The 27,812-nt window shown below is 36.4% G+C and overlaps 1 protein-coding gene across 7 annotated transcripts in view; it reads right to left on the reverse strand.

Annotated features, from left to right (window-relative positions):
- Positions 1-27,812, reverse strand: part of LOC141459754 (lysine-specific histone demethylase 1A-like) — a 419,413-nt gene that overhangs the window by 212,490 nt on the left and 179,111 nt on the right. Inside the window, exon 14 of one of the 7 annotated variants that reach the window (XM_074139168.1) lies at positions 11,696-11,814. The exons of the other annotated variants lie outside the window; for them this stretch is intronic. Coding sequence (XP_073995269.1) covers positions 11,711-11,814 — 104 coding nt within the window. The 3' untranslated portion in view covers positions 11,696-11,710. Of the gene's footprint in view, positions 1-11,695; positions 11,815-27,812 lie in introns of those variants that run through there. 7 annotated transcript variants of the gene reach the window in all.

The raw sequence follows: 27,812 nt of genomic DNA on the forward strand, positions 1-27,812 counted from the left end.
TATTCGAGTCAATAGTTGGAGAAAGCCTGCTGCAAAGGAAGGGGCTTTATATAGGCAAACTAGCAGAAAGGAATTGAAAGGCAGGACCGTTACCGTCATTGTGATCACCAACAAAAGGCTCATTCCTTCTAAAGATAATTATTTTATTAACTTCAACCCTAAAGGCAAATTATCCAGCCCTTCTCTCAGAAGACATTCTTTTCATTTCTGCTTTATAAAAAAAGAAGCGAATACAACGTGTAATAAAGTTCTTTTAAAAACCAAGCTTCTAGTAACATGGTAAGAATATAGGTAAGAAATATTCCGAAATTATTGTGATGCTTTAATTAACAATCAGTGGAGTGAAAGGAGGCATGGAGCAACACCATTGAGTGCCATAGCTGAAATTCAGTGAGTGTCGTAGCGGTTAGCACTTGTAATAGCTGAAATTCAGTGAGTGTCGTAGCGGTTAGCACTTGTAATAGCGGAAATTCAGTGTGTCGTAGCAGATAGTACTCATAAAAGCTGAAATTCAGTGAGTGTCGTAGCGGTTAGCACTTGTAATAGCTGAAATTCAGCGAGTGTCGTAGCAGATAGTACTTATAAAAGCTGAAATCCGGGCATCCAAAGCTTTAAATAAACTTCCCAACAAATATTAAACAAAAAGAAATCACAAATTCCAGATGGAATAGAAACAATTCCTGAATTTGATTGTTCTAACCAGGATCCGCGGGGTAATCCGATAAAACGTAATTATCTAATTACAGAAATCCGTATCTTCTTTAAAATCTAAAATAACGGAGAATCATTAAATACCATAAATTTGTATTCATAGGATTGTCTCTGTAACTTGAACACATTCGGGAGCCAACAATATGTTCGGTAACAGTGGCTACGTTTAAAGGGACCAACTAGCAGAGGTGAAGAGAACAAATTACTGTATAATAACTTAGTAGCATCCACAGCTCATGGTAAAATACAAAGTTCGAGAATAACGATTTTCATCCGACGACCATCTACATCACAGACAGGAGGTCTAACCTTCCTTGCAAACGCTGGTAAGGTTAGTTATCTCCTCCAGAAAGATGTTCTAATATATATTTGTTTTTAACATTAGCCTAATACATGAAACATTTAATTTAATTGGTATTAATAAAAGTGAACCAAAAAGAGTTGGTTCTTAAGTTCAGTTTGATTGTCAACTAAAAGAACACTCTAATGTTCTTTTATTATCATTGATGCAGGCTGCCAATAACGTCAACCTAGATTTCCTTGCGCTGAAGTCCATATATAATCTACTAGATAGCAATCTGCAATGAAGATAAAATAATATTCAGCCAAGAAGTACGAGGGTCGTTTGAAAAGTCCGTGCAAAGTCAGAGAGATAGCACCACTGGCGCGTATCGAGGTTATGTTTAGTTAGTAGCATCTCTTGGAAGAACACACACCAAGTTTCAGCCAGATCGGTCTATTTCTTTGTGTTTGGCATTCGTTTGAATCGAGGAAGTCGAGTGATTTTCAAAAAATGGACGAAAAAGAATTTCGTGTGTTGATTAAACACTACTTTATGAAAGGCAAAACGCCTCAGGAGACTGAAGAGAAGCTTGATAAACATTATGGTGACTCTGCACCTTCGATTAGAACAGTTTATAAGTGGTTTCAAAATTTTCGGAGTGGCCATATGGGCACAAGTGACGCTGAACGTTCTGGACGCTCTGTTGAGGTTACTACTCCAGAAATCATTGATAAAATCCATGATATGGTGATGGATGACAGAAGAGTGAAGGTGCGTGAGATTGCTAGTGCTGTGGGCATCTCGAATGAACGGGTACATAATATTTTGCATCAACATTTGGACATGACAAAGCTATCCGCAAGATGGGTGCATGGACGGTTTGCAGCTGTTCCAGAAGAATCCGCAGGACTTTAAGCGTCGTTTCGTCACTGTGGATGAAACATGGATACATCACTACACTCCTGGGACCAAAGAACAATCTAAACAATGGGTTACCAAGGGGAAATCTGCGCCAAAAAAGGCGAAGACCGTTCCTTCGGCCGGAAAGATTATGGCGACTGTCTTTTGGGATTCGCAAGGAATAATCCTCATCGACTATCTGGAAAAGGGTAAAACTATCACAGGTGCATATTATTCATCGTTATTGGACCGTTTGAAAACCGAGCTTCAAGAAAAACGCCACGATTGGCCCAGAAAAAAGTCCTTTTCCATCACGACAACGCACCAGCTCACACCTCAGCAGTTGTGGTCGCAAAATTAGTGGAAATAGGGTTCCAACTTGTTTCACATCCCCCCTATTCTCCAGACTTGGCTCCCTCGGACTATTTTTGGTTATTATTTCTTTTGGATATCCTAGAAGCAGTTCATTAAGGGAGCGTTACTCTTAAAGATCCTGAATTTTAGGTGCCCAAATTCTGCTTCTAATTAATTCGCAGCTTCATCCTTAGATATGAGAATAGCTTCTGAATTCTTAGATATCCATATTTCCTCTGTCCGACCAGCAAGTCTCAATGTTCCCCAATATGAAGAAATGGCTGGCGGGAAAAGGATTTTATTCAAACGAGGAGGTGATTGCAGAAACGAATGGCTATTTTTCAGACTTGGACAAATCCTATTATTCGGAAGGGATCAACAAACTAGAGCAGCGTTGGACGAAGTGTATAAGCCTAAAAGGAGATTATGTTGAAAAATAAAAAAGGTTTACCCCAAAAAATTAAGTAGTTTTTATTTTTGCACGGACTTTTCAAACGACCCTCGTATATATCAAGCTGAGATGAAATCTCTTATGTTAAGAGGCAATAAATGATACCCCCCATAGTCGCACCTCAATTACTTTGAGGAAAGGGTCAGTAGGTTAGATTCACCGTTTTCATTTTAATCGGAATAACGAACATTTCGTTCTAAATAATAATTTGTTTGGTACCACAAACTTCCTTCGGGTTCTGAAGAAAAGTTTAACAGACATGAACTCGGCATGCAGCTACCTGGTTTAAAGTTAGACACCTTTTTTAATTGTTGAATGAGGCACGTCCAACCACCTAATTATTTCCAGGTACACAAGCGAGAATCAGTTTCCAAACTGCCGTTAGAAGTACAGAATCTGAGGATAGAAAACCACCTAATTTCCAGAATCATATAACCTTCGAGAGGCTCTTCCTTCGCTCATTTTGCATTTTGTGCAAGTAAGCTGGCTAATAAACTTCCTTCCTTTTATCGGGGCTGATGTCCGCTGAATTCAACACTCATTCTATCTGGACCAAGTAACAACACAAGTCGAAGATCAACTTTTTTGGTTATTATTTCTTTTGGATATCCTAGAAGCAGTTCATTAAGGGAGCGTTACTCTTAAAGATCCTGACTTTTAGGTGCCCAAATTCTGCTTCTAATTAATTCGCAGCTTCATCCTTAGATATGAGAATAGCTTCTGAATTCTTAGATATCCATATTTCCACGTTAAGGAGCTGTCCGACCAGCAAGTCTCAAAAACTTCATATTTTTTCTAACAAATTAAACACATGTTCTTTCCACTGCTAAAGTGGCTTTCCATGTCACTTCTGCCAATAGTACATACAATAAAATGTTAGGGAAGGGATTAGCTATGCGGTTAGAGTAATGGATTCCCACGCGGAGGTCCCGGGTTCGAATCCAGCTGCTGACCCTTAGATTTCCTCTTCCTAGGAGCTTCTTACAGCTCACTGGCCGGTGATGGACAGCGTTGCGTGTAACGAGAGAACACTATCCGGAGGCCGGCGCCGGCAGTGCACTGGGCGCCAACAACCTGAGATGTTGACGCGCCTTAAATTATTAAAAAAAAAGAAAAAGAAAAAATATAATGTTAAGAACCACGGTAGTACATTCAAAATTCGGATTTTGAAGAGAATTTGAAAATGAACTCCGGTTACTGAGACATGAGAAAAATACTTGAGAAATTTTCCAAAATTTCCAAGAAAACAGCTTTAAAAGAAAACAGTCTTCAGCAGGCAGGAGAAAAAAAACCCTTGAGCTTTATCCGAGCCAATTCTGAAATCTAGGTGGAAATTTAGAAAAAAAGTATTTTAGAATCTCATGCAGAGGCAACCAATGGTAAGGTAACGTTGCTAAAGAGTTACTTACTTACTATTAATTTCAAACTACGCACTAAACCATCACTTGATCAGTATAGGAATAGGAGCTGCAGGTTATGATTCATTACCTTGATTGTACGAGTAGTTACACTTTCTAAAAGTACAGAAATTTATCATCTAGGTCTTTCCTATTTTAGGTACATGCGTAACAACATTCATACACATTTACAGAAAATGTACTTTAGCGTTGTTTTAAAAGTTAAACCAATCGGCCGACCCATATTTAGACAATATACTGCCTTCACTAATTACACGTTCAGCAACCAGCACAGGGAGATTCTCTTCATGAGTTGATTATAATCATGAACAGCATTTAAATAGGTCGATTAATGGACTTGTGGAGATCTAGGTTCGACTTCACCTGCCTGCCTTAACTTTTTCTCTCTAGGAGCCACGGACCGGTGATGGACAATGTTGTTTGTAATGAGAGAACCCTGTCTACACACCAACAAAGCAATCAAATGGCCTCAGACAATGACTCACCTTAACTATTAAAAAAATACAGACATAATCAAAAAATAAACATAGTTTCGAAAAATTATAGCGCTAAGTAAAAGAAAATGGTAGTATAAGAAGTTGTACATAATAGGGTAAAATGTATAATTATATTTTAAAGAGCCCTTATTTCCTGTATATTATGTAGCGATAAATAAATGATAATTAGTATTTGAGGATCGCAGCAGAAGCGTGTAAAAGTAGATATGGGTGCGGGATATAATTCAAACTTATTCAGTTACACCTCCTTGGACGGGTAAAAAATGGCTGCTAATTAAACTGGAGGTGGAGGTGGTACCGAAAGAATCTTTTGAAAATTCGAACGTCGTCTTGTGCATATTTATTATCTTTTTATGCACTCATTTAATAGAAAGAAATTACGAATACATAAAAGAAGAACTATTTATCTAAAATTAAAATCTAACATTATTTGCTAAGAGTTACTTTCAAATTATTCTTTTATATTACTTACTTATTTTAATTAAGGCACATAAACATTTGAGATCATTGGCGTCCATTGCACTAACAGCCTCTGGACAATGTTCTCTCGTTGCAGACAACATCGGTCCCCGCACCAGAAGCTGCAGTATATGAGAAAATCTACGAGAAGCAAGCTGGATTTAAAACGTGGCACTGTACTGAGAAACTAAAAAGTTAATTACCAAGAAACAAGAAAGTGGAGCAGATGAGCTTTCATGAATTTTAAAAAAGTGAAATGTATAATATTTTTTGTTAGATTGAGTTTTTATTGTGGTACTGGATTCAATCCCTGGTCTAGATCTTGGATTTTATTTATACAAGGGTTATAGAAGAAGCAATTGTAAAGTATAGTTGCTAATCGCCTCCGTCCACGACCCCTAATAGGTACGTTGGACGTAAAGCCCGCCTGAACAAATTTTACTTAAATTTACTTCTTTTTTTATCTTGAATAGACACAACTGATAGGTTGTGCAATGGTGGACATTATTAGGCAACATGTGTCACTTGCTCCAGAATCTTAACCAAGTTATTTTTAATTTTTCAAAACCGTACGAAGCTAAAACATATTTTGACTTGGTCACTTCAAGGAACCAGCAAATTAAGGATTAAAATCTCCTCTTGTAAGTACCACTTTACAAAGAGGTTTCCTAACTTCTTTTGATTTTTGGAGGTGAAAGTGATCTGTGTTCACGCCAGATGTATTGCCTTAAAAGAACACATTGTTTTGTTGCAATAATTAAACAAAATATGGATATAATTGAAGCAAGCCAAATAAGTTAAATAATAATGCTAAACAAATACTGAATAGATAAAATTGCAGTGAAAGTTGATAAAAGAGAAATAATAAGGTGGTGTATGAATAAGGTGTAACTAAAAGGTCATAGAATGGTGAGGTCAGCCTCCGGGAGAACCAAGGACGTCGATTGGTATTATAAACTATGGTGTGATGAGTTATCTCATAGAATGCTATGCACAATTTCTCCACTTCTGTTTTCTGCCTCCACAACTACTAAGCTACTAATAATCGATCTACATGGAGCTGTTTTATTACCTGCAGCTGCAGCCGAGTGCAAACAACTTGTTAGTGCAACTATTCTATCACCCAATAAATAACTACGTCCTGAGAATGCAGCATCATCCTAAACCTTCGTGTTGATGTAATTGCTTCCAGTAATAGATATTATGTGTTTATTTTAGTAGCCGAGTTTCATTATTAGACAACCGACTGTATTCGGAACATATTAGTTAACTGTAGTAACCAAACATTCTTGGTTATTATTGTTCGGATTCAGAAGCAACTTTTTTTTAATTATTGATTTACAACTGGACAGTTACAATAAGTAAGATCACAAAGATAAAAATAAAATACATGTTTCACTTGAAGTACACTCCCCCTGGAATGCCTTCTACACAGAAATTCGCATTATTATGTGACATGTCTCTAGGCCACACATACAATAGGCTCTTCAGCGCCTAGGGTTTCAGAAAGAGTGGTAGATGATAAAGAGGATACCTGGGGGATCGGCAAGATGGAGAAGGCTGGAGTGGAATTTTCTACATCTTAGATATATCCAAATCGGATGTTGAGTTCATTATGGATAAAAGGGACTCAATTTCTTAAATTAATTTTTTGCTCTACGTTTCAGTCCCACTGACTATTTTCGTGGCTATATATTATCAAGAATAAATTTAACGTCACTAGGTACAGAAAAATAAAAAGGAAAACTTACGAATTCCAAAACTGAAACGGTCTTAGGAAAAATTGGCTATTTGTCCGTCAGCCAAATTACCTTCTACGATACATAAAATAAAACACAACTTCGAAAATTTAAAATTTAAATAACTTCATATACAGGGTGTCCCAAGCTATATGGACAACGACTTTCTCTCGGAAACTAAGATAGCTAGAAAAAAAACTAAAAAATACGTGTTCCCTTAGTTTTTTGTTAGAAATTCAAATTTAATTTGTAAATTTTTTTCGGTGCTTCCAGAAGCGAGATACAGGCACCAACTTCATTTTCTCAAATAGGAAGGTGTGGTTTTTATTTAAGAAATAGATTCCTCTATTTTTTTTTAAGAAAAATTTACTTGGACGGTTTTTTTCTGTGAGCGATATTTTACAAGTTATGAATGAAAAACATGATTCTTAGAAGAACAAATTGTACAAGAGTTGATCGTTAAAAAGTGCACGAAAAAGCATAACGCTGAAAAACACCCAATTTGACAATTTTTTTCTCTTTTTCTATAAAAGATAAAATTCCTAAATTTTCTTTATAATATAGGGCGAATCCACGATTATAACAGTAATTTTTTGCAACAACCCACATCTAATAGATTTCGAGCATAAGTTGTTGAAAATGAGCAAAAATGTCATTTTCAAAAATTGTTCTTGTTCTTGTTACCTTTTTTGTAAACAATGTAGCACCAAAACGCGAGGGCCGATTTTCATGAATGAGGTGTCATTCGATATGGGATTGGGGGGTCTGGATGCTGCACTTACTATGAGAGAGGAGTTAGTATGACCCACTCTTAATTTATTATTAATTACTCTGTAAATCTGTGGAGAGATAGTTAAATGGAATTGATTCCGAATTTAAACATGATTTGTTTACCAAAGCTGGTCGATCTATTTATCATAGCATATATAATGAATTGCGATTTGATTTAGAGGCTAACCATTATATCTCAGATGAGCATTCATTTAAGTTAATGAAAAATGTGTTTAGAGCTAGAGGACAACTGATGAATTTGAATTTTAGAATAGGGCGGATAAATGAACAACACCTGTATTCTATGTGCAATAGAGCAGAAACTGAGGATGTCTACCATTATGCGGCTGTATGCCCCATAATGGTCGAATTTAGAATTGCGTGTTTTGGCAAGAGAGTGTTGGATAGGCGGAATTTTTAGAATACCTGAACGGTAAGAATTGGGCTAATTTAAATAAATTCTGTACATCCGCTGGAAGATATAGACAGTTTCTCATGGAAAATTATAATTATTAATTTAGTATTATTTTTTAAAATTGTTCTTAAGTTTTAGTTCTTTATTTATAAAGGAAAAGTAGTCTCTCTTTGTTTATTTTTTGTTTTTATTTTAAATTTTGGTTATTGGTCGGGACGGAATTGTAACTATTAGTTCAAAAGTGCAACTCAAGCAGACGGACGAGAAGTCCATGCTTAAATGTTAAAAATGTGAAACTTACATTTATGTGTATATTTTGGAAATGCTAATAAACAACTTATTATTATTATTACTCTGTAAATCTTACCACGATTTTGATCGTGGAGATTAAAGATTTTTCCTATGTGACATTAAAGTGTCGTCCTTTAAAATACATCTACTAAGGGGAAGTACTGTAATCGTTCAAATTATCGACGCTTGAACTAATTCTCATAAATGAAATGAAAGTCAATTAGAAATTTTATGTATGTTAGATATGGTTTTTTGAGGTTTCGATGATTTCGATGGCGACTTCAGGAGCTGTGTTTGTTCCCACGTAAGAAAATTGTATCTATTATGAAATAATAACAGTAAATCTTCGCCATATTTTTATAAAAGTGGCCGGAAGAAGAAGTGGCAGGGGGGTGCTGTGGCGGTCCACTGTTGTCACGAGACTGCCTCGGGCTCGGTGGAGGCGAAAATGTGTTTTTAGTTGTTTTATTTTTATCTAATTTTATTTTATTCATTTAAATTATATACACATGTTTTTTTTGTCTTTAATACATATGTAAGATTTTATTAAAGACCAGTACCTTTTAAAAAGTAACCCAAAATTGTATGTACTAAGATACGAAGAATACATTGTTAAAGGTACATATTTGTGGTAGAAAAATATAGAGAACGTTTGCTTTAATACTGTTCTTATTTTAACTCATAACCACAAGTGGTGACCCCAACAATAAAAAGCATGCCGAAAAGGAGAAAAGCACAACCAGAACCCAGCGATGATGTAGAAGACGGGGGTACCACAACATCCCGCCAGCAAAATGAATACATCCTCTAGATCCAGCAGTGCTGATAAATGCCTTATACTACCGCATCCAGCCAGCAAGATAACAGCGCCCCCATTCGCCCCAGTGCACATTTTCGCCTCCTCCGAGCCCGAGGCAGTCCCGTGACAACAGCGGACGGAGGAGGCGAACCGCCACAGGATTATTGATTTATTTTCGTTATTTAAGTAAGTCCGAGGGCTCTCTTCTAACCATTCACTGCGTAAAAAGTGATGCTGGGTTCGAGAGGCAATGTCAACCAGAGATGCGAATAAGAAGTATCAATCCGACGGACCAGTCTCTACCTTCTTTCTACTTACCGCAATCTTCACCAATTACCTCAATATTACAGTCATATTACAATGTGTCAAGTCATTCTTTGCACCATACAGCTTTTTTTTTTAATTGTCACAAATAATAATAGAAAAAAACTTTGTGCAGAAGAAAGTAATAAACCAAAAAGATACATCTTACATTTGTATAAGATAAGAAACAAATTTAGAATTAAAGACCTGTTAATGATATTTGATGAAGAACGACATTAGAATTAAGTACCTCAGCCATTTCCATATAAACCCATACCGACTTGCACAGTCTAATATCTTTTGAAATGGATCCATCTAACGACCACTCCACCAACATGGAATGTAGTCCAACAGCTTCCGTTGGAATACACTATCTTCATCCAATCAAACTGTAAGTTTAATTAAGTCCAAACTTCTACCTCACTTAGTATATATATATACCAACTTACTAGAGTTGTTACTCTCCTAAATCAAAGTTATATTTGTTAAAATAGACTTCTTCTTTTTTCAAATCTTTATCTTTTTAATTATTTTCTTATCACAAGGCGATGTGGATTACTTTAACAGAAAAATAAAGGAAAGCTAGAATTCATTATAAGAACAGATTTAACTCTACGTATTATGAAATAATAACTGATCAAAATTGTAATATCCCAATAATATTATTTATTAATTTTTATATAGAGTACGTCACCTGAGGTCATTGGCGTTTAGAGACTTTTTCATTGCAGTGCCGCGCCATCAGGATTGTATCCTCTCTTTACAGACATCACCAGACAGGTAAGAAGCTCACGAGAAAGAGAAAATCAATGGAGCAGGTTGTACTTGAAACCGGGATAAAATAAACCACAAAGCTAAACTACTAATTAAGAGATTGATTGACAAAGTTTCTATTAAAAATAAAATACAGGTGAAGTAGTCTTCATCAGAACGTGCCAGACACGAATTGATAGTAATGATGTTGTAGCGGATAGGTCACGGTTGAGCTTTATTGGGTAAGTAAAATATTAATTGGGTGACTAGCGCGGAAAGCGATTCTCTGGAGCCAAGTGGAAGACCAAAAAGAAAAAAACCCATTGGTTATTCACAATAATTTAACTAGGATCAAAAAATATAGAGGAAACAACTACCTATTGCAAAACAATTCAATTATTTTAATCGCAACCTAAAATAAACTAAGGCAGTCATGGTAACACTGATAAAAGCAAGTAAAATAACAAACCAATTCTTTTTTGGTAATAGCAAAAAGCCTAGGCGAGCTTATCTAATTATTATGGATAGGGAACCATAGTGCTATTAGAATGAAATTTAATTCAAGAAGTAGAGAATCAGTTACGAATCGATTAAATATAGTGAATTTATCACACAATATTGATCAAATTTTAGTAATAACGTTAATTTATATAACAGTAAAAATGAGGTCAACTGAAGTTGCTTCGTTTTTTAAATTAAAACTCAATTTCTATATATTTCTTTAGAAATAAATCAGCCGAACTTTTATACAGGTCATACAGTTATAACGTATAAGTTTTCCCTCTTCTAAAGAAGGCCGTGATGAAAAGCTCCAATGGTGCCAGGAACATAGAGAAAATTAAAGAAATTGGGCTTATAAAATACTTTCCACGGCAATTGCTGATAAATAAAATCATGATTTAAGACCTTATGAACAAATGAGACAAAATGTGTCAGAAACAATATCCGCAGTAGATATGCTACAGTTTGGTCCAGTACCTGTAATACTTTCACGAAGAAAAGAAACGTCTCTAATGCATAGCAGATAGATTGACTGCAATATCTAGTTTGCGAAGTGAGGCATTTGGCACTTGGATAGTACAGGAGAAAATATGCAAAAAAACGTCTGGTGAGGAGGAGGATCCCTCTGTGGTCCAAGTAAAAAAGTCAGATTTTTCTTACAAGAACTTAGAAGGGTCGTTACAATTAGTCTTCACAGGTTAGAGGTTGATTTATCTAGAGTCTCTGAGCAAATTGTACCCGAAAGAAATGGAAATAACCTTCTTGTTTGCGGCATATCAATCGCAAGGTACGATATAAATTGATCTAACGTGAGCCCAGAGGAGATTATAACTCAAAAATAATTAGTGAGTAGGTTCCTGCATTCCGTCAAGAGAAGAGGAAATGTCTACAAGATTTTGCAAGGAGATGATACAATAATGCTATTGTATTGTATTGTAATTATGATACAATAGTACAGGACCGCACCATGTTCTAATAATGTTGCACTTTGTAGGCAATAAGAATACTGGATGAACCTTCTTTATTTTTAAGAGCAAGGGACGGAAAGTCCCTCTCCTTTGGAGACTAGCTTCTGTTAATAAATGTACTAATAGCTACTAAATATTTTAATAACTGAAACTTACGGCCAGGAATCAAATTTAAGAGCCTCAGGAAGAACTTCCACATACCTGAAACAAACCGAATTAACATTACACTAGGACAGGGGTCGGCAACCTATTTTAAGTAGAGAGCCATTTTTCCTTAAATAATTTTAATAAATCTTACCAAGAGCCGCAGAGATGATAGTGTAAACAACTCTGTAGATCATTTGAACTTACAAATTATTATTTTATGATATTCAACAACCTTTAAATGTTTTAAAACTGTTCGGTAGGACAGTGGTAAAAAGGGTTGATCGTCAACTTTGACAATTTTATATATTTATTTTCACATATTCAAAGTAAATAAACGAATAAATAATAACTAAACCTTTATTTGAATGAAAATGGTGGCAGTCTTTTATAATTACGTACTTTGTTTTAATATAATTCTATTCAATTTCAAACCTATCACATTTAAAATCATTTTTGGAAAAAAATATCTTTACTTTAATAAATGAACTTTTCTTTTGTTTCAATAAAATTGAAATATACAATTTATTTTGGACAGGTTGAAGAGCCACACAATTTGGACAAAAGAGCCGTATGCGGCTCGCGAGCCGCGGGTTGCCGACCCCTGCACTAAGACTACCTTGCGGACGTATATTCATATATAAACGAAACAATATTGAACATTAAAATGAATTATTCAAACAATTCGTATTTTCACAATGGCAATTAAATATTACGAAGAGAGATAAAATTATAGAAACAAAATACGAATCGACCAGACGATAGTTTATAGGTATATAGTGCGTGGATCTATTTGTTCATACCACGCCTATCGTGAATAGAAATAAAGTAGCAACAGTTGTGTAGAGCCTAGCCATAAATCTCACGTGAGTTACCAGTACCATTGTTCCACAGAACGCAAACAGAAGAACTAAGTGCACAATTTTAAAAGCACTCAACTTGTTGCATTCAGAGACAGTTCTTTATTGTTAATATCAAGTTCACCATCGTTAAGTTTTATATAAGAATATGTCATACCCTTAAGGTGTGTTATTTTTACTAATCTCATTCATTTTCTATACTTCAGGCCTCCTGATTTTCAACTAATTTCTAATTTAAGTAGACGTTTGATATAACTTCGGTTCTCTGCCCGAGAAGACATCAGACGGAAACTAATGTCCCAAGAAAAAAATCAAAATATGAAGGAAATGTAAAGTTTACAAAATTTAACACCTTATATCTCCTTCAAAAATGCAGCTAGAAAGCTGAAATAATGCACAATTGTATAGGTAAATGAATACTATCATTGTCTATATTTTCGCAGAGATTCCGCCAATAGAACATGAGATACAGCCATTCGAAATATGAAGGAAATGTAAAATTTTCAAACTTTATCACCTTATATCTCCTTCAAAAATAGATCTAGAAAGCGGGAATACTGCATAATTGAAGGAATGAGTTCTGTAATGGTACATATTTTTGGAAAATTTACAGTGTAACTTTGTGTATGGCAAATTTCATTTTTGATAAAACGATTTGCAGATGCGTGGTAGCTATCAGGGGCATTCCAAACAATTTAAAATTCTGAACTGAATAGGATTATGGCTTTGAGCCTTAGCCATCTACCGCTCTTAAGAGCATTGCTTTATTCCGATAGAAATGAAATACACGGGCTACGTTGGCAGTAATATACTGCGGCGAGCCGAATCTCGGGGTAGTTTCAAGATCTTATAACTAGAGAATAGAACTCATTTAATTATCTTGTCACCTTCTCCAGTTACCACACTATCTGTAGTTTATTGCTGGCGATTGGGAAAAAAGTCGAACGCTGTTTTATGAAATTTGTTAATTCAGAGTGGCATTGGCGTTGCTTAATACAGTATTTAGAAGCTCCATTACGTAGTCAGTCTGTAATTACAATATTTTCTTAACAGACAAAATTTTGTCCCAAAAAAGAGTTAACCAACTCTAAATATTTACGAGTATACGAGGGGGTACCCAAAAATAACCGGAATTGCGTTGCCGCGCATAGAGCTTATGTAGTACGCATTTCTGCCGCTAGACGTGTATAGCGCAATTCCTTGCCAGTTCAGTCCTGCCTGTGTTGTCTGCCTGGCTTGTTCTGTTCATCTGCCGTGATTGTTTTTACCAGCGCTGTTTTGTTCTTTTTTCGTTTTTTATGATGGCAAGTTTAAGTGAACAACGTGCAGCTCTGAAATTTTGTTTTCTACTCGGCAAAAATGCTGCTGAAAGTGTTTTAATGTTGAAAACAGCTTACAAAGATGACGCTATGGGAAAAACTCAAGTATACGAGTGGTTTACTCGGTTTAAAAATGGCGACATGTCGATTGATGACAAACCTCGTTCTGGACGTCCATCAACTGCCCGAATCGACGAAAATGTTGAAAAAATTCGAGAGCTGGTGTTCACAGACCGTCGACAGACAATTGATCAACTGTCAGAGAGTAGTGGGTTATCTTGGAGCTCGGTTCAGCGAATTTTAACGGAAGATTTGGGGATGAAAAGGGTTGCTGCCAAGTTTGTTCCTCGAGTTCTGACTGACAATCAAAAAGAACATCGAGTTGAAACATGTCGTGCTTTGAAACAACAGCTTGAAACTGATCCAGACTTTCTGTCAAAGGTCATTACTGGTGATGAGTCATGGTGCTATGGTTATGACCCAGAAACAAAGCAACAGTCGAGCCAATGGAAGACGTCATCTTCACCCCGACCAAAAAAATGTCGTCAAGTCAAGTCAAACATCAAAACAATGCTGATTTGCTTTGTTGATTCCAAAGGCGTAGTCCATTCAGAGTTTGTCCCCCCAGGTCAGACCTCAATCAAACCTTGTATTTGGAAGTTTTGAAAAGATTGCGCAATAGTGTTCGCCAAAAAAGACCCGATTTGTGGCAAACAGGAGACTGGTTCTTCCACCACGACAATGCACCTGCATACACAGCCATCTCTGTTACACAGTTTTTGGCTAAAAATGGCATGGTTCCGCTGCCCCACGCACCTTACTCGCCTGACCTGGCTCCGTGCGACTTTTTCTTATTTCCACGCATGAAAAAGGGCATGTAAGGTCACCGATTTGACAACATTGAAGAGGTCAAGAAAAAAACGAAGAAGGAGCTGTCAGCCATTTCTAAAGATGACTACAAAAAATGTTTCGAACAGTGGAAGCACCGGTGGGACAAATGTATTAGTTGTAATGGAGAGTATTTTGAAGGGGATAAGGTTGTTCTGTAAAAAATTTGTAAATAAATAGCTTTTAAAAAATAATTCCGGTTTTTTTTGGGTACCCCCTCGTATACATGGATTGAGGTAATCAATTCTCTTCCTATTCTTTATTTTTACTTGTTCTGTTTGAATTATTTTTTTTAATTACTTCTATTATGGTAAATACAAAAAAAGCTTTCAAAATTGTTAATATATTCATGATAGGGTTACTATAATAGACAAGAGAAATAACAGCAATTGAGGAAACAAAATACATGGATTAACTTAATTGAAACGACCAAAACGCTCTCGAGGAAAGAATAAAATAAAACTACAGCAAAATTAACAAAATAAAATAAATAAAAAAAAAACGAAAGTTTATAAAAAGAACAAACTTTTAAGCGATTCATTCACACGATCTGCGACATAAATTCGATAGGGAAACAAACAAAAAATCAAAGACAATAAAAGTTAGTGAACAAACAAAGCTAAATACAAACACTTTGTTTTGGAGTAAATTTCTTTTCATTTTGTTATATATTTTTAAATGTTGCCCCCCCCCCAAAAAAAAAGAAAAAGGAAAACTTCTGAGACAGTAATAAAAAAGAAGCATTCAAATAAATTTGATTTTCTTATAGAGTCGAAAGAAGACGCTAATGGGCGTATGTTTTACCATATCTGATCGGAAACAGAGACGATACGATCATTGATATCAAATGTTAGAATAGGAATCTTCGAATTATAAAAAGAAACGAGCATTAAACCTAAGTGGTGGAGTGCACACTAAAACTGCCTACACTTACAGAAACTAGAATTCAAACATACAGACTGTGTTGGTATGTGTGAGGTTGTTGTTTTTTTTAAAACGCGTATACACATGTGTGGGGTGTATGTGTTGTGTAATATTTATTAAAAAGGTTCCTATCGTGTTATCGAATGCATAAATCAACATAATCACAATACATATTCATTGATTTTTAACGACACATTTAGTGACAGTATAATATGTAAATATATTTAACTAATTAAAAAGAAATTTAAGGCCTATATTAAATATTCTGGGTGTACTGATAGAAAAATATATTTTGGACTTCTCTTTCTGCAAATTGGCAGAGATACAATGCTAACAAGAAAAGCGGTCTGGCTGTTTGTTACCGCAAATCCCACAATGTGACGGAAACCATTGCAAAGCATTTCCTTAATAATATGCAGCAGTTTAAGCTTAAGTATAAGCGGTATATTCTAGCTATTGGCAGGCCCAGAAAGTTCTACGATTGCAATTAATAACGCCATTCAACTGGATAAGTTGCTATTTTTATAAAATATTCCTAAAATCTTAAACTGTTCAAAAATGTAGAGAAGGGGAATTTTGGAAAACACTGTGTTACGTTTCCGTTTCTACTATCCTACGTTACATGTGGTCTCATTTCGTATTCAAAACAAGGCACACCGGCTTCAATACACTAGTTTCATTGATTCTGTAATGGTTCGAAAGCCAGCCTTAGATCAGATTGTAGAATTATAACACGCGAAAAAGCTTATTATTTTTTGGTCCGAATTTCATCAAAATTACACCATTTTTTTGCTTTGTTTAGTAATAAAGAGTAGTTACAGGATAGTAAATCAGCGAACATGGTGGATGAAGCAACACCCGGGCATTATTAAAACTGTCCGGTAGGACAGTTGTATAAGGGGTGATCGTCAATAACTGCACGAAAAAGCGTAACGTTGAAAAACACCCAACTTTGACAATTTTTTTCTCTTTCCCTATAAAAGATAAAATTCCCAAATTTTCTTTAAAATATAGGGCAAATCCTCCTTTATAACTGTAATTTTTTTGCAACAACCCAGATCTAATAGGTTTCGAGGAAAAAAAGGGCCGAAAATGAGCAAAAACGGCTTTTTCAAAAAATGTTCTTGTTACCTTTTTTGTAAACTGGTTAGCGCCCAAACGTGTAAACCGATTTTCATGAATGAGGTGTCATTCGATTCGGAATTTTAAGTAGATGTGCCTTTTGGGGGTCTCGACGCTGAACATCGAATGGAAGAGGAGTTAGCCCCCTTTATGTAAGGCCCCCTCCAAAATTATTATTACTAATTACTCTGTAAATCTTGGCCCAATTTTGATAAAATTTGGTAGGATGATAGGGTTAGGGCTCCCTTACGTAACATTAAAGCAACGATCCGCTCTTACACTTGTTGAGGGGAAGTATAGCAATCGTTTTAAATTATTATTATTATTATTGCAAAAATCTATGACCGGTTAAGTGTAACTGTGATATGGGTCCCTTATCATGTAACAAACTGTTTTCATCCCAATATTATGAACGAATCCTGGCCATTAAACGCATCAATGCTTTCAAATAAAGCTCATTATCACTTGTTTGGAAGAAAGCTCTAGTCCTAAAAAATCCTCTACAAATGTGAATTTCGTCTTCCCTGCTGTTCTAAAAGCTCGCCATTATCAAGCGATTAGCTAGAAAACTCCTCTGCTCTCAATGACGATGGAGTTGGGCACGCATTGTATCTCTCAAGGACAGAACTTTGACATCAGGCCATAAAAGTGGCGGTGCACCTTTATTTACGGTCAGTGCATTTTAATTTGAACCATTGTTCTGAACGAAGCACCATGCTGCCTGGTTTTTATGTGAAATAATAAGATGGGCAAAGATAACCACGCAAAAAAGGGAAAGACTAGCAAAATGCCAAAGGATTTATTCGTTACCTTTTAGATCGGCACCCAGAGCAAACCAGGCTTCCATAGATGTGATTAAATTCAAGGAGTGGTTTCAGTGGATAATAGAGGTACAGGCTGTCGTCAGGCTATGACAAGCTGGCTATACTAATACAGGGGTAGAGGGGAGTTAAGTAAAATAAGTGGATGTAAATTAGATATATGTAACTTGGGTAAGCAAGGAGGCACGTCCGGTCTAGTTCTACGGCCGCCAGAATTTTCTGTCCACTCTTCTTCAATCATGTTGGTGAACCTGTAAGTCGGTCGATCGCCTGATCATACACCTCTTCACACTCTTTCTACCCACGCTGCCTATTTCTTTATTTACTACACCGCCTTAGGCATTAATCGCTAAACCTAAACCATAATCTCCAAGTTTCTTTAAGAGAACTTGCATTATGGTAACTTATGAATGAGAAGAAAATATATTGTTTTAAAGCGAACTGACCCTTCTAGACAAGTAAAACTATTGAACGGTAATACAGTCTAGTTCTACAGATCTCTTTAACTATTTAGCTAAGAATTATTTAAACACCAAGAAAACTAGGCTAAGTTAGTTAATGCAAATTTATACATGTCACCAAAAAAAAATAAAATAAATAATTAAAATTGTCCGGTAGGAAAGATGTATAAGGGGGTGATCGTCAAAAAATGAAACAAAAAGCGTAATGTTGAAAAATGCCCAATAATTCATCAGATGTCACATACCCTTATGCTGGTCTCTTTTCATCTATAAAAGAATTTTTGTTCAGTGAAGAGACTAATTCACTTAATTTAGATTGATTTTTAAAAGGAAATGTCAAACCCTTAAAGCTCAGGTTTTTAATAAAACGCTATTCAATAAAAAAAAGTAAATAAAATATAGAAGCTGCAAAATAATAAACACTTTTTTAAAAAAGCATACACCTACATAAATGAACGATTTTTTTTGACGTCTAATTTAACTGCAAATTTATAACATAAAAAGGAAGCTAAACATCGTCGGGTTAAGTTCATCCTTTCATTAAATTGGTTGGTTGAACTTTGACTAATAAACAGTGTTAAAAATAATAGATAATACGAGGGGGTACCCAAAAATAACCGGAATTGCGTTGCCGCGCATGGAGCTTATGTAGTACGCATTTCTGCCGCTAGACGTGTATAGCGCAATTCCTTGCCAGTTCAGTCCTGCCTGTGTTGTCTGCCTGGCTTGTTCTGTTCATCTGCAGTGATTGTTTTTACCAGCGCTGTTTTGTTCTTTTTTCTTTTTTTATGATGGCAAGTTTAAGTGAACAACGTGCAGCTCTGAAATTTTGTTTTCTACTCGGCAAAAATGCTGCTGAAAGTGTTTTAATGTTGAAAACAGCTTACAAAGATGACGCTATGGGAAAAACTCAGGTATACGAGTGGTTTACTCGGTTTAAAAATGGCGACATGTCGATTGATGACAAACCTCGTTCTAGACGTCCATCAACTGCCCGAATCGACGAAAATGTTGAAAAAATTCTAGAGCTGGTGTTCACAGACCGTCGACAGACAATTGATCAACTGTCAGAGAGTAGTGGGTTATCTTGGAGCTCGGTTCAGCGAATTTTAACGGAAGATTTGGGGATGAAAAGGGTTGCTGCCAAGTTTGTTCCTCGAGTTCTGACTGACAATCAAAAAGAACATCGAGTTGAAACATGTCGTGCTTTGAAACAACAGCTTGAAACTGATCCAGACTTTCTGTCAAAGGTCATTACTGGTGATGAGTCATGGTGCTATGGTTATGACCCAGAAACAAAGCAACAGTCGAGCCAATGGAAGACGTCATCTTCACCCCGACCAAAAAAATGTCGTCAAGTCAAGTCAAACATCAAAACAATGCTGATTTGCTTTTTTGATGCCAAAGGCGTAGTCCATTCAGAGTTTGTCCCCCCAGGTCAGACCTCAATCAAACCTTGTATTTGGAAGTTTTGAAAAGATTGCGCAATAGTGTTCGCCAAAAAAGACCCGATTTGTGGCAAACAGGAGACTGGTTCTTCCACCACGACAATGCACCTGCACACACAGCCATCTCTGTTACACAGTTTTTGGCTAAAAATGGCATGGTTCCGCTGCCCCACGCACCTTACTCGCCTGACCTGGCTCCGTGCGACTTTTTCTTATTTCCACGCATGAAAAAGGGCATGTAAGGTCACCGATTTGACAACATTGAAGAGGTCAAGAAAAAAACGAAGAAGGAGCTGTCAGCCATTTCTAAAGATGACTACAAAAAATGTTTCGAACAGTGGAAGCACCGGTGGGACAAATGTATTAGTTGTAATGGAGAGTATTTTGAAGGGGATAAGGTTGTTCTGTAAAAAATTTGTAAATAAATAGCTTTTAAAAAATAATTCCGGTTTTTTTTGGGTACCCCCTCGTAGATTATCTAAAATACTCAATACGGTTTATTAATATTAAATTTTTTTATAGTCTTCTTTAATTGTAATCTTAATTTAATTACTTATATAATATACGAGAATATATAATCCATAAAATTCGTAAATAGGAAAAATGGGAAATACTAGCTGGAATCATCTGCAAATTAGTGAAGTTTGGCTGCCACGATTGGTATCTCCAGCAGGGCTAGAATATACACACTACGAATAAAAGAAAAATAAAATCAATTTTTTACAAATTATAGTAAAAAATAAATGAATAATTCTGATTAAATCTCTTCTCTCAGGAATTTGAACCTTTCAGATTAAATGAACATGTATTAAGTACAGTATTAAGATAATTGAAGTAGTTATTGTTAACGAACCACAACTTGTTGGCCCAAGTAAAACTACTTTTCAATCGCAGCCAGTCTGTCATCCTTTAAAAAGAAATACTTATTGTGATTAGGGGAAAGGTATAAGGGGGTTTATCCAACTCATATAAATGCCAGACGGTTCATATAGCGTTAAGAAGTGACAGGGTAATAGGGATATGTCGTATAACAGGCCATCTATAACGCAGCATTACCTTTCTCTCCTCCAACCGCCGACAATAAAACGTTACGTAACATTTTTTTAAATTAATTATAAAGTAACTTAAAGATCCGTCCAAAATTAAAATAAATCAGAAAGAAGCAATCATTTAAAACATAAAAAGTCAATAAATAATCAAAATAAATCTGAGAATAGGAAACGTCGTCATAATGTTAAACGAAGAGGAGCGTGTGTTCAGCAAGTTTGAACCCGCATGTCAACAAATTCAACCAAACAAAGAAACAACTAGAAAACGATTATTGATAAAGCACCCACAGATTTAGAAAATTAGAGACAAAAGGATTTAGATACAAGTTGTTTACAAAGTAAGGAGGATTAAGAAGGAAAAAGCAACTACATATATTACTACCAACATATGAAGCGAATTTATTTGTGAAACAAATATTGGAGTAGTCAGTTTGTAAACCAATTTTCCTACATTAAAGGGAATAAAACCGAGAGGGAGACCTAGGCTGCGTTGGATGAGTGATGCTGAAGAGGATCTCCGGGAGCTGAATGTGAGACAGTGGAGAAGGAAGGCTTTGGATAGAGAGGCTTGGGGTCAGGTATTGGCGGAGGCCAAGGTCCTACACGGGCCGTAGTGCCACAGTTGAGTTGAGTTGAGAGAAAGGGAATGAAAAAGCGATCAGTATAATAATACGAGAGAAGGGATTAGCCAAGTGGTTAGTGGAAGTCCAGGAGACGAGTGAAACCTACTCTTAGGTTTTCACCTGCTAGGAACCTCATACAGTTCACTCAACTAGATTAGATTAGATTAGGGCGGCCTCGAGGCCTACGCCACTGCGACCCCTTTGGATCTATTGTGGCTCCCCTCACTCTAAAGCTCACCCTCCAGACCTGTCCGTTTAATCAGACTCTTAATGCTGGAGAGCGCCTCCTGGGTAAAGCTCCTCGGGCCTTGGTTTTTCCTCAGCGATAATTAACATCCTTAGCCACACGAGCCCCCACACTGACACAACACGTGCAGTGTCGTTTCCTCCTCTTCCTGACAGAACCTAAAAAGGCTGTCATCTGCCAGGCCCATGCGATGCATGTGTTTTCTGAGACTGCAGTGGCCGGTTAATAGGCCTACAATTATCCTTATAGCCCCACGGCCTTGACGAATTAATTCTGCAGTCAGCCTCGGCGAATAGCCTCTAACGAACTCCTTCGCCTGTCTCTGTCCAGTGGTGGCGAGCCACCACTCCTGAGACCTACTCTGCACCCACAAGTTAATAGCCGCAGACTTAATACACTTCGAAACCCCAAAACAGGGCTCCGTGCCATCGAAGTGCCCTGCAGAGTCTTCCCGGGCCAATAAATCTGCCGCTTCGTTTCCGGTTTGTCCTGAATGACCAGGTACCCAAACCAGCCTTGAATTGACCTGGTAGGAACTGATAGCTCGTAGAGCAGCCTGACTGTCCGAAAAGATTACGACCTAAGAATTAATAATTCCTCGCCCACTAATCTCGGTAGCGCAGAACCTAATTGCAGATAGCTCAGCCTGAAAAACTGTAGCTAGTTTCCCTAGGCTAACCGAAAAGCCTCATTTCGGCTTCGTCTTGTACACTCCTGTTCCCACACCCTCCTCCGTCTTGTACCATCCGTGTACAGTTCACTCAACTAAAATGAAGAGTAATTTTGTCTGCAAATAGTGTTTTATGTCGGTAAGCGGCAGTTTGGCACAGAAAAACGCTCCGAAAACCAATGATCTCAGATGTGACGCTTAAAGAAAAACAAAACCAAAAAACAAAGGCATATCACACACTATTTTCCAGCTAAAACCTCGTTTTAAATCTTCTTCAAATTTTAATTTTGTAATAACTCTTTAAATTTAAAAAAATCACAATTTTTTCTTTCTTTTGGTAATTTAAGGCGCACCCGAGAGCGTTAAACAGAGGTCTGCAGCCTTCGAACAGTGGACTGTAAGAGACTCCTGGATTCGATCCCGGAATCTCCTTTCGGAAATCCAGTTTTCTCGCCAGTGAGTTAAATTCAACCTAACTTCCCTAGTTATACAGGGAAATAAATTCCCTAAATAAACTACACAATCTCAATGATTGTGTTAGTACGAGGGTCGTTTGAAAAGTCCGTGCAAAAATAAAAACTACTTAATTTTTTGGGGTAAACCTTTTTTATTTTTCAACATAGTCTCTTTTTAGGCTTATACACTTCGTCCAACGCTGCTCTAGTTTGTTGATCCCTTCCGAATAATAGGATTTATCCAAGTCTGAAAAATAGCCATTCGTTTCTGCAATCACCTCCTCGTTTGAATAAAATATTTTTCCCGCCAGCCATTTCTTCATATTGGGGAACAAATAGTAGTCCGAGGGAGCCAATTCTGGAGAATAGGGAGGATGTGAAACGAGTTGGAACCCTATTTCCATTAATTTTGCGACCACAACTGCTGAGGTGTGAGCTGGTGCGTTGTCGTGATGGAAAAGTTTTTTGTGGGCCAATCGTGGGCGTTTTTCTTGCAGCTCGGTTTTCAAACGGTCCAATAACGATGAATAATATGCACCTGTAATAGTTTTACCCTTTTCCAGATAGTCGATGAGGATTATTCCTTGCGAATCCCAAAAGACAGTCGCCATAATCTTTCCGGCCGAAGGAACGGTCTTCGCCTTTTTTGGCGCAGATTCCCCCTTGGTCTCAGGAGTGTAGTGATGTATCCATGTTTCATCCACAGTGACGAAACGACGCTTAAAGTCCTGCGGATTCTTCTGGAACAGCTGCAAACCGTTCTTGCAACACTTCACACGATTTCGTTTTTGGTCAAGCGTGAGCAATCGCGGCACCCATCTTGCGGATAGCTTTGTCATGTCCAAATGTTGATGCAAAATATTATGTACCCGTTCATTCGAGATGCCCACAGCACTAGCAATCTCACGCACCTTCACTCTTCTGTCATCCATCACCATATCATGGATTTTATCAATGATTTCTGGAGTAGTAACCTCAACAGGGCGTCCACAACGTTCAGCGTCACTTGTGCCCATACGGCCACTCCGAAAATTTTGAAACCACTTATAAACTGTTCTAATCGAAAGTGCAGAGTCACCATAATGTTTATCAAGCTTCTCTTTAGTCTCCTGAGGCGTTTTGCCTTTCATAAAGTAGTGTTTAATCAACAACGAAATTCTTTTTCGTCCATTTTTTGAAAATCACCCGACTTCCTCGATTCAAACGAATGCCGAACACAAAGAAATAGACCGATCTGGCTGAAACTTGGTGTGTGTTCTTCCAAGAGATGCTACTAACTAAACATAACCTCGATACGCACCAGTAGTGCTATCTCTCTGACTTTGCACGGACTTTTCAAACGACCCTTGTATCTCATAAATTTAAAAAATACGTAATTTAAAACCAGTTCAAAGAGATAAACGGTAGAGGAACCTGAATAAAATATAAATTATACGTATATTCTACACGACTCCAGATTTATTAATTACTAAGCGTTTCTCTTCTTCTGGAACAATATTAACAGGAAATGGCAAGTAATAAATTCTCGCCATTTTTAATGTTTCATGTTTCCCCAGCCGTTTAGTTTTTTAATAATTAACATTCTAAAAATAATAAAAAAAAAAAGAATGTAGTTTAGTTCCTTGCATTTAAACATATTCGGATTTAATAGTTACGGAATGTATTTAAAATTTCCAGATTTAAAAATTACTGCCTAATGTTTAAAATAGCAGCAATCATCATCATATGAAAAAGGCGAAATAACTTTCATTGCATTCTCCTGGGGCTTGTGCACTAATCTATTGCTAAAATTTTATAATTTAATGATTTTATTTATTTTAAAAAAAAAAATGATAAAACTAGAATATTAGTTTAGTAAAAAGTAATCTAGGACAAACTTTTCGTAAAAATTTAAAAAAGTAAATAAGAATTTAAAAAGTGGCAATGAGCAATGCTACGAGTAGATGCGATCTTAAGTAGTAACTCAACAAGTACAAAAGCAACGTGCTACTGATAATACACACTGCAGCGAAGTTAGTAAAACGCACGCGAACTTTCAGCATGCAATCAAACTGTAAATGTAATTACTTAATTATAAATTTCTGTATGTATTTCAATGAATACATTGTTAAAGAATTGAACTATAATATTAAACTTAAATCTGGTGTTGCGGATCTCACGATCTTCTCTGACTACAATTTTCAACAGACACCGCACCACTTATACATATTCCAAATTTTTGAAATAATGAGTTTAATCGTTATGCTCATTATCGGGGTAATCAATCCAAGAATTAACTAAAATGAATTAATTCAGGGATTTAAGCGTTCAATATTTACGCACTTTTATTACACACTCAATGGCACTTCATATTACGTGGTAGATATGAATAACGATTTGTATATTAACTCTTCTTCTAAAGGATAATTGGGCTGTCACATTTTACTAGCCTCATCGTGCTTCAAGAATTGGTTTGTTTTTGATCGCAAATTATAGGTTCGTAGTTGAAATGTTATGCCACAGATTTCAAGCTAATTTACATCGCAGATTGCAACAAAATAAAATAATTATATAAATTCAAATTATAAGAACAAATAATACATGGCATCGTGCTCATTAAACTTTATTTTTTTATTCGGAAATACAATATCACTTGTATCTGAACAGGGTAAATTACACATCGTGATAAGTTCACACACTGTATATCCTTCTCAGAGTAGAGCTAAGAAAGAGTGAGGCCCGTTTGAGATGGACTTAGGGACTGTCATCTTAATAACAGTGCGCACCGCGAGCAGCCCCGAGGCTGTCCTCCATCTTCCTCTGAAAGCTCTATTTGCATTGCAACAAGGCACTCTTTCATCTGGCTGGTTCCGACACGGCTGTACACTGCTATCGCCCACATGTGTACACATCAACTTAGTTTCATCATCCTATACTTACTAACTTTGTTATCCTAAACACACTCCAAATAAATACTCTTTTATATTTCCCCTAATTCTTAATCTCTATTTCTTTCGATTCTCATATTTCTAGAGTTGAGTCCAATTTAATTAATACTTATTCTTTCCAAGAGGAAGTTTGCGAACTTAAGATTTCCTATTTTTATTTTCAGCAAATACATCATTACAAAACAAGTACAGTTTACAAATTGACTGCGCGTTATGAGTATGTGGGTCTGCAGTCATCATAACACACATCAACAAAATAGCAAATAGATCCAATTAGATATTTCGTTTAGATGCCAACTGAGACCGTTGTATCTAAGTTTTGGACTATCTCCTGATAGTACCACTTAAAAAAAACAATCCTCTCAAAAAGGATCAATAAATAGTATGTGTTTAAATTTGGTATACTGATAGAAAATAGGTTAACCGGAAGTAAAACTTTACAAAATACTTTGATTGCTTAACGTTTTTAAAATTTTCACGAAAAAATTACCAACAGTTTTCATGAAACTTCCCGTGCAAACTACTTCCACAGTGACGACGTAAGGTGATGGGCTAATGCAACATGAAACGTAATTTAAGGAGCGGAAAGTGGACCAACCAGCGCTAACCGATAATAAAGTCACAGGAAAACAGTTACACTTCAAATTTAGTGGCCGGTAAAAAAAAATTAAAAGTTGTTCATGTATGAAGGAATCAGAATGTAATCGGAATTGGAATGTAAAGGAATCAGGAAAAGAGAAAATTCAATCATATCTTATTTAATCACCATAAAGCATTAAATAGTTTTAACAGAAAATATATCAGCTAAGTAACTACCAACATGGCTTGCACATATACGATGTATTATAAGATGACAATAAAAGCATGTGAAAAAAATCAAGTGCCCTGTTCCTATTCACTCTTAAAACGAATGTTCAAATTTTGAAGACATCTTTAACCACTTAAGCGTAGTATACGTACACGTCAAACCAAATCTCTGTTACGGTGAGTTCGACGTGTACACTCGTTGTGAAAAATATAAAGTTGCCATTAGCTATAAAAACTCGAAATTTTAATAAAATACAATAAGAATATTATTTGGTGGGATGTTTCCTTTATCTTACCAATAGAACAGCCAAGTATCTTATACGGAGGGGGTTGTGGAAGTCAGCCAAATGATAAGTGGATGGTACATGTTTGGTCTCCACATTAGAGATTGGGAATTAGGCACACAAATAGAAGCTCTCAACTTTTATGCAATGCCTAAAATAGAGATTCAAACCTCAGTACGAGCATGATTTCATTTTGCACAGAATTCAAAGCAATTTTTTTCCTTGTAAAAACTATTGTATCCCTAGTTAACCACGCAATGCATACGTGAAGCGGTGCAAGATTTTGGATGAGCACAGAATGTTCTGTAATCTCAAGCCCCTAGAGATTGCAGAAAAAGTGCTTGCAAGGACTATTACGACGTTGTAAACTTTTGGTTGTTTTGCCCTGCGTTCGACGTGTACACATTGTCATTGTCTGATTTTAATTCCGCACACTGTGGGGGGGGGGGGGGGTTAATACTAAATTCCACGCTTAACTGGTTAAAGCCAAGTTAATAGATTCAAAACCTGTTTAGCCAAAAGTGGCACATTCTAATTTGTTGATTGTAGGCGGATTGTAGGACATAGAACTTCAATGACAGAAATGACGTCACATTTTGAGCTGAAGAATTTATGGTCGAAACCGTTATTAAAAAATAAGTAACGGAGAGGTAGGCGATCACGTGTTTTAACTGCCAACGAGGCGCAGATATTAAGGATGTCCTGTACAACAGTTCTGTGCCTTTTTTTCTAGATTCTAGTCAGCTGTCTGAGATTAACTAAAAACTAATTGAAATAGTTCAGAATGAGAAGAAAATTTCCCAGTAAGAACTCATGTTCGTAGTAAGGGTTGGTGGCGGAGAGTTTTCATCAGGGTTTAAGAGTACTTAATTAAGTTTTGTAATAATAAATACAAAGAAGTTTATTATTTAAGTACTAGGCACTGTAAAGTATCTAACAGTAATTCAACCGTATACAATGGTGATACTAAAAAATATGAAATAAGAAATAAAGAAGATACCAACCAACCAACTAACTAGCTGTAAAAGTAATTTACAGATTAGATGAGAAAGCTGGCGGTAAAAGGAAGAAGTTTATATATAGGAGGCTAATCAAGTTTGGTATTCCAAGAAACCCAGTCGTCCAGACGTACCCTGGGCGTTTTACACTT

This window comes from Rhodnius prolixus, unplaced genomic scaffold (assembly GCF_049639745.1).
Source record: "Rhodnius prolixus isolate KJV_2025 unplaced genomic scaffold, Rpr scaffold_1, whole genome shotgun sequence".
Classification (NCBI taxonomy): Eukaryota; Metazoa; Arthropoda; class Insecta; order Hemiptera; family Reduviidae; genus Rhodnius; species Rhodnius prolixus.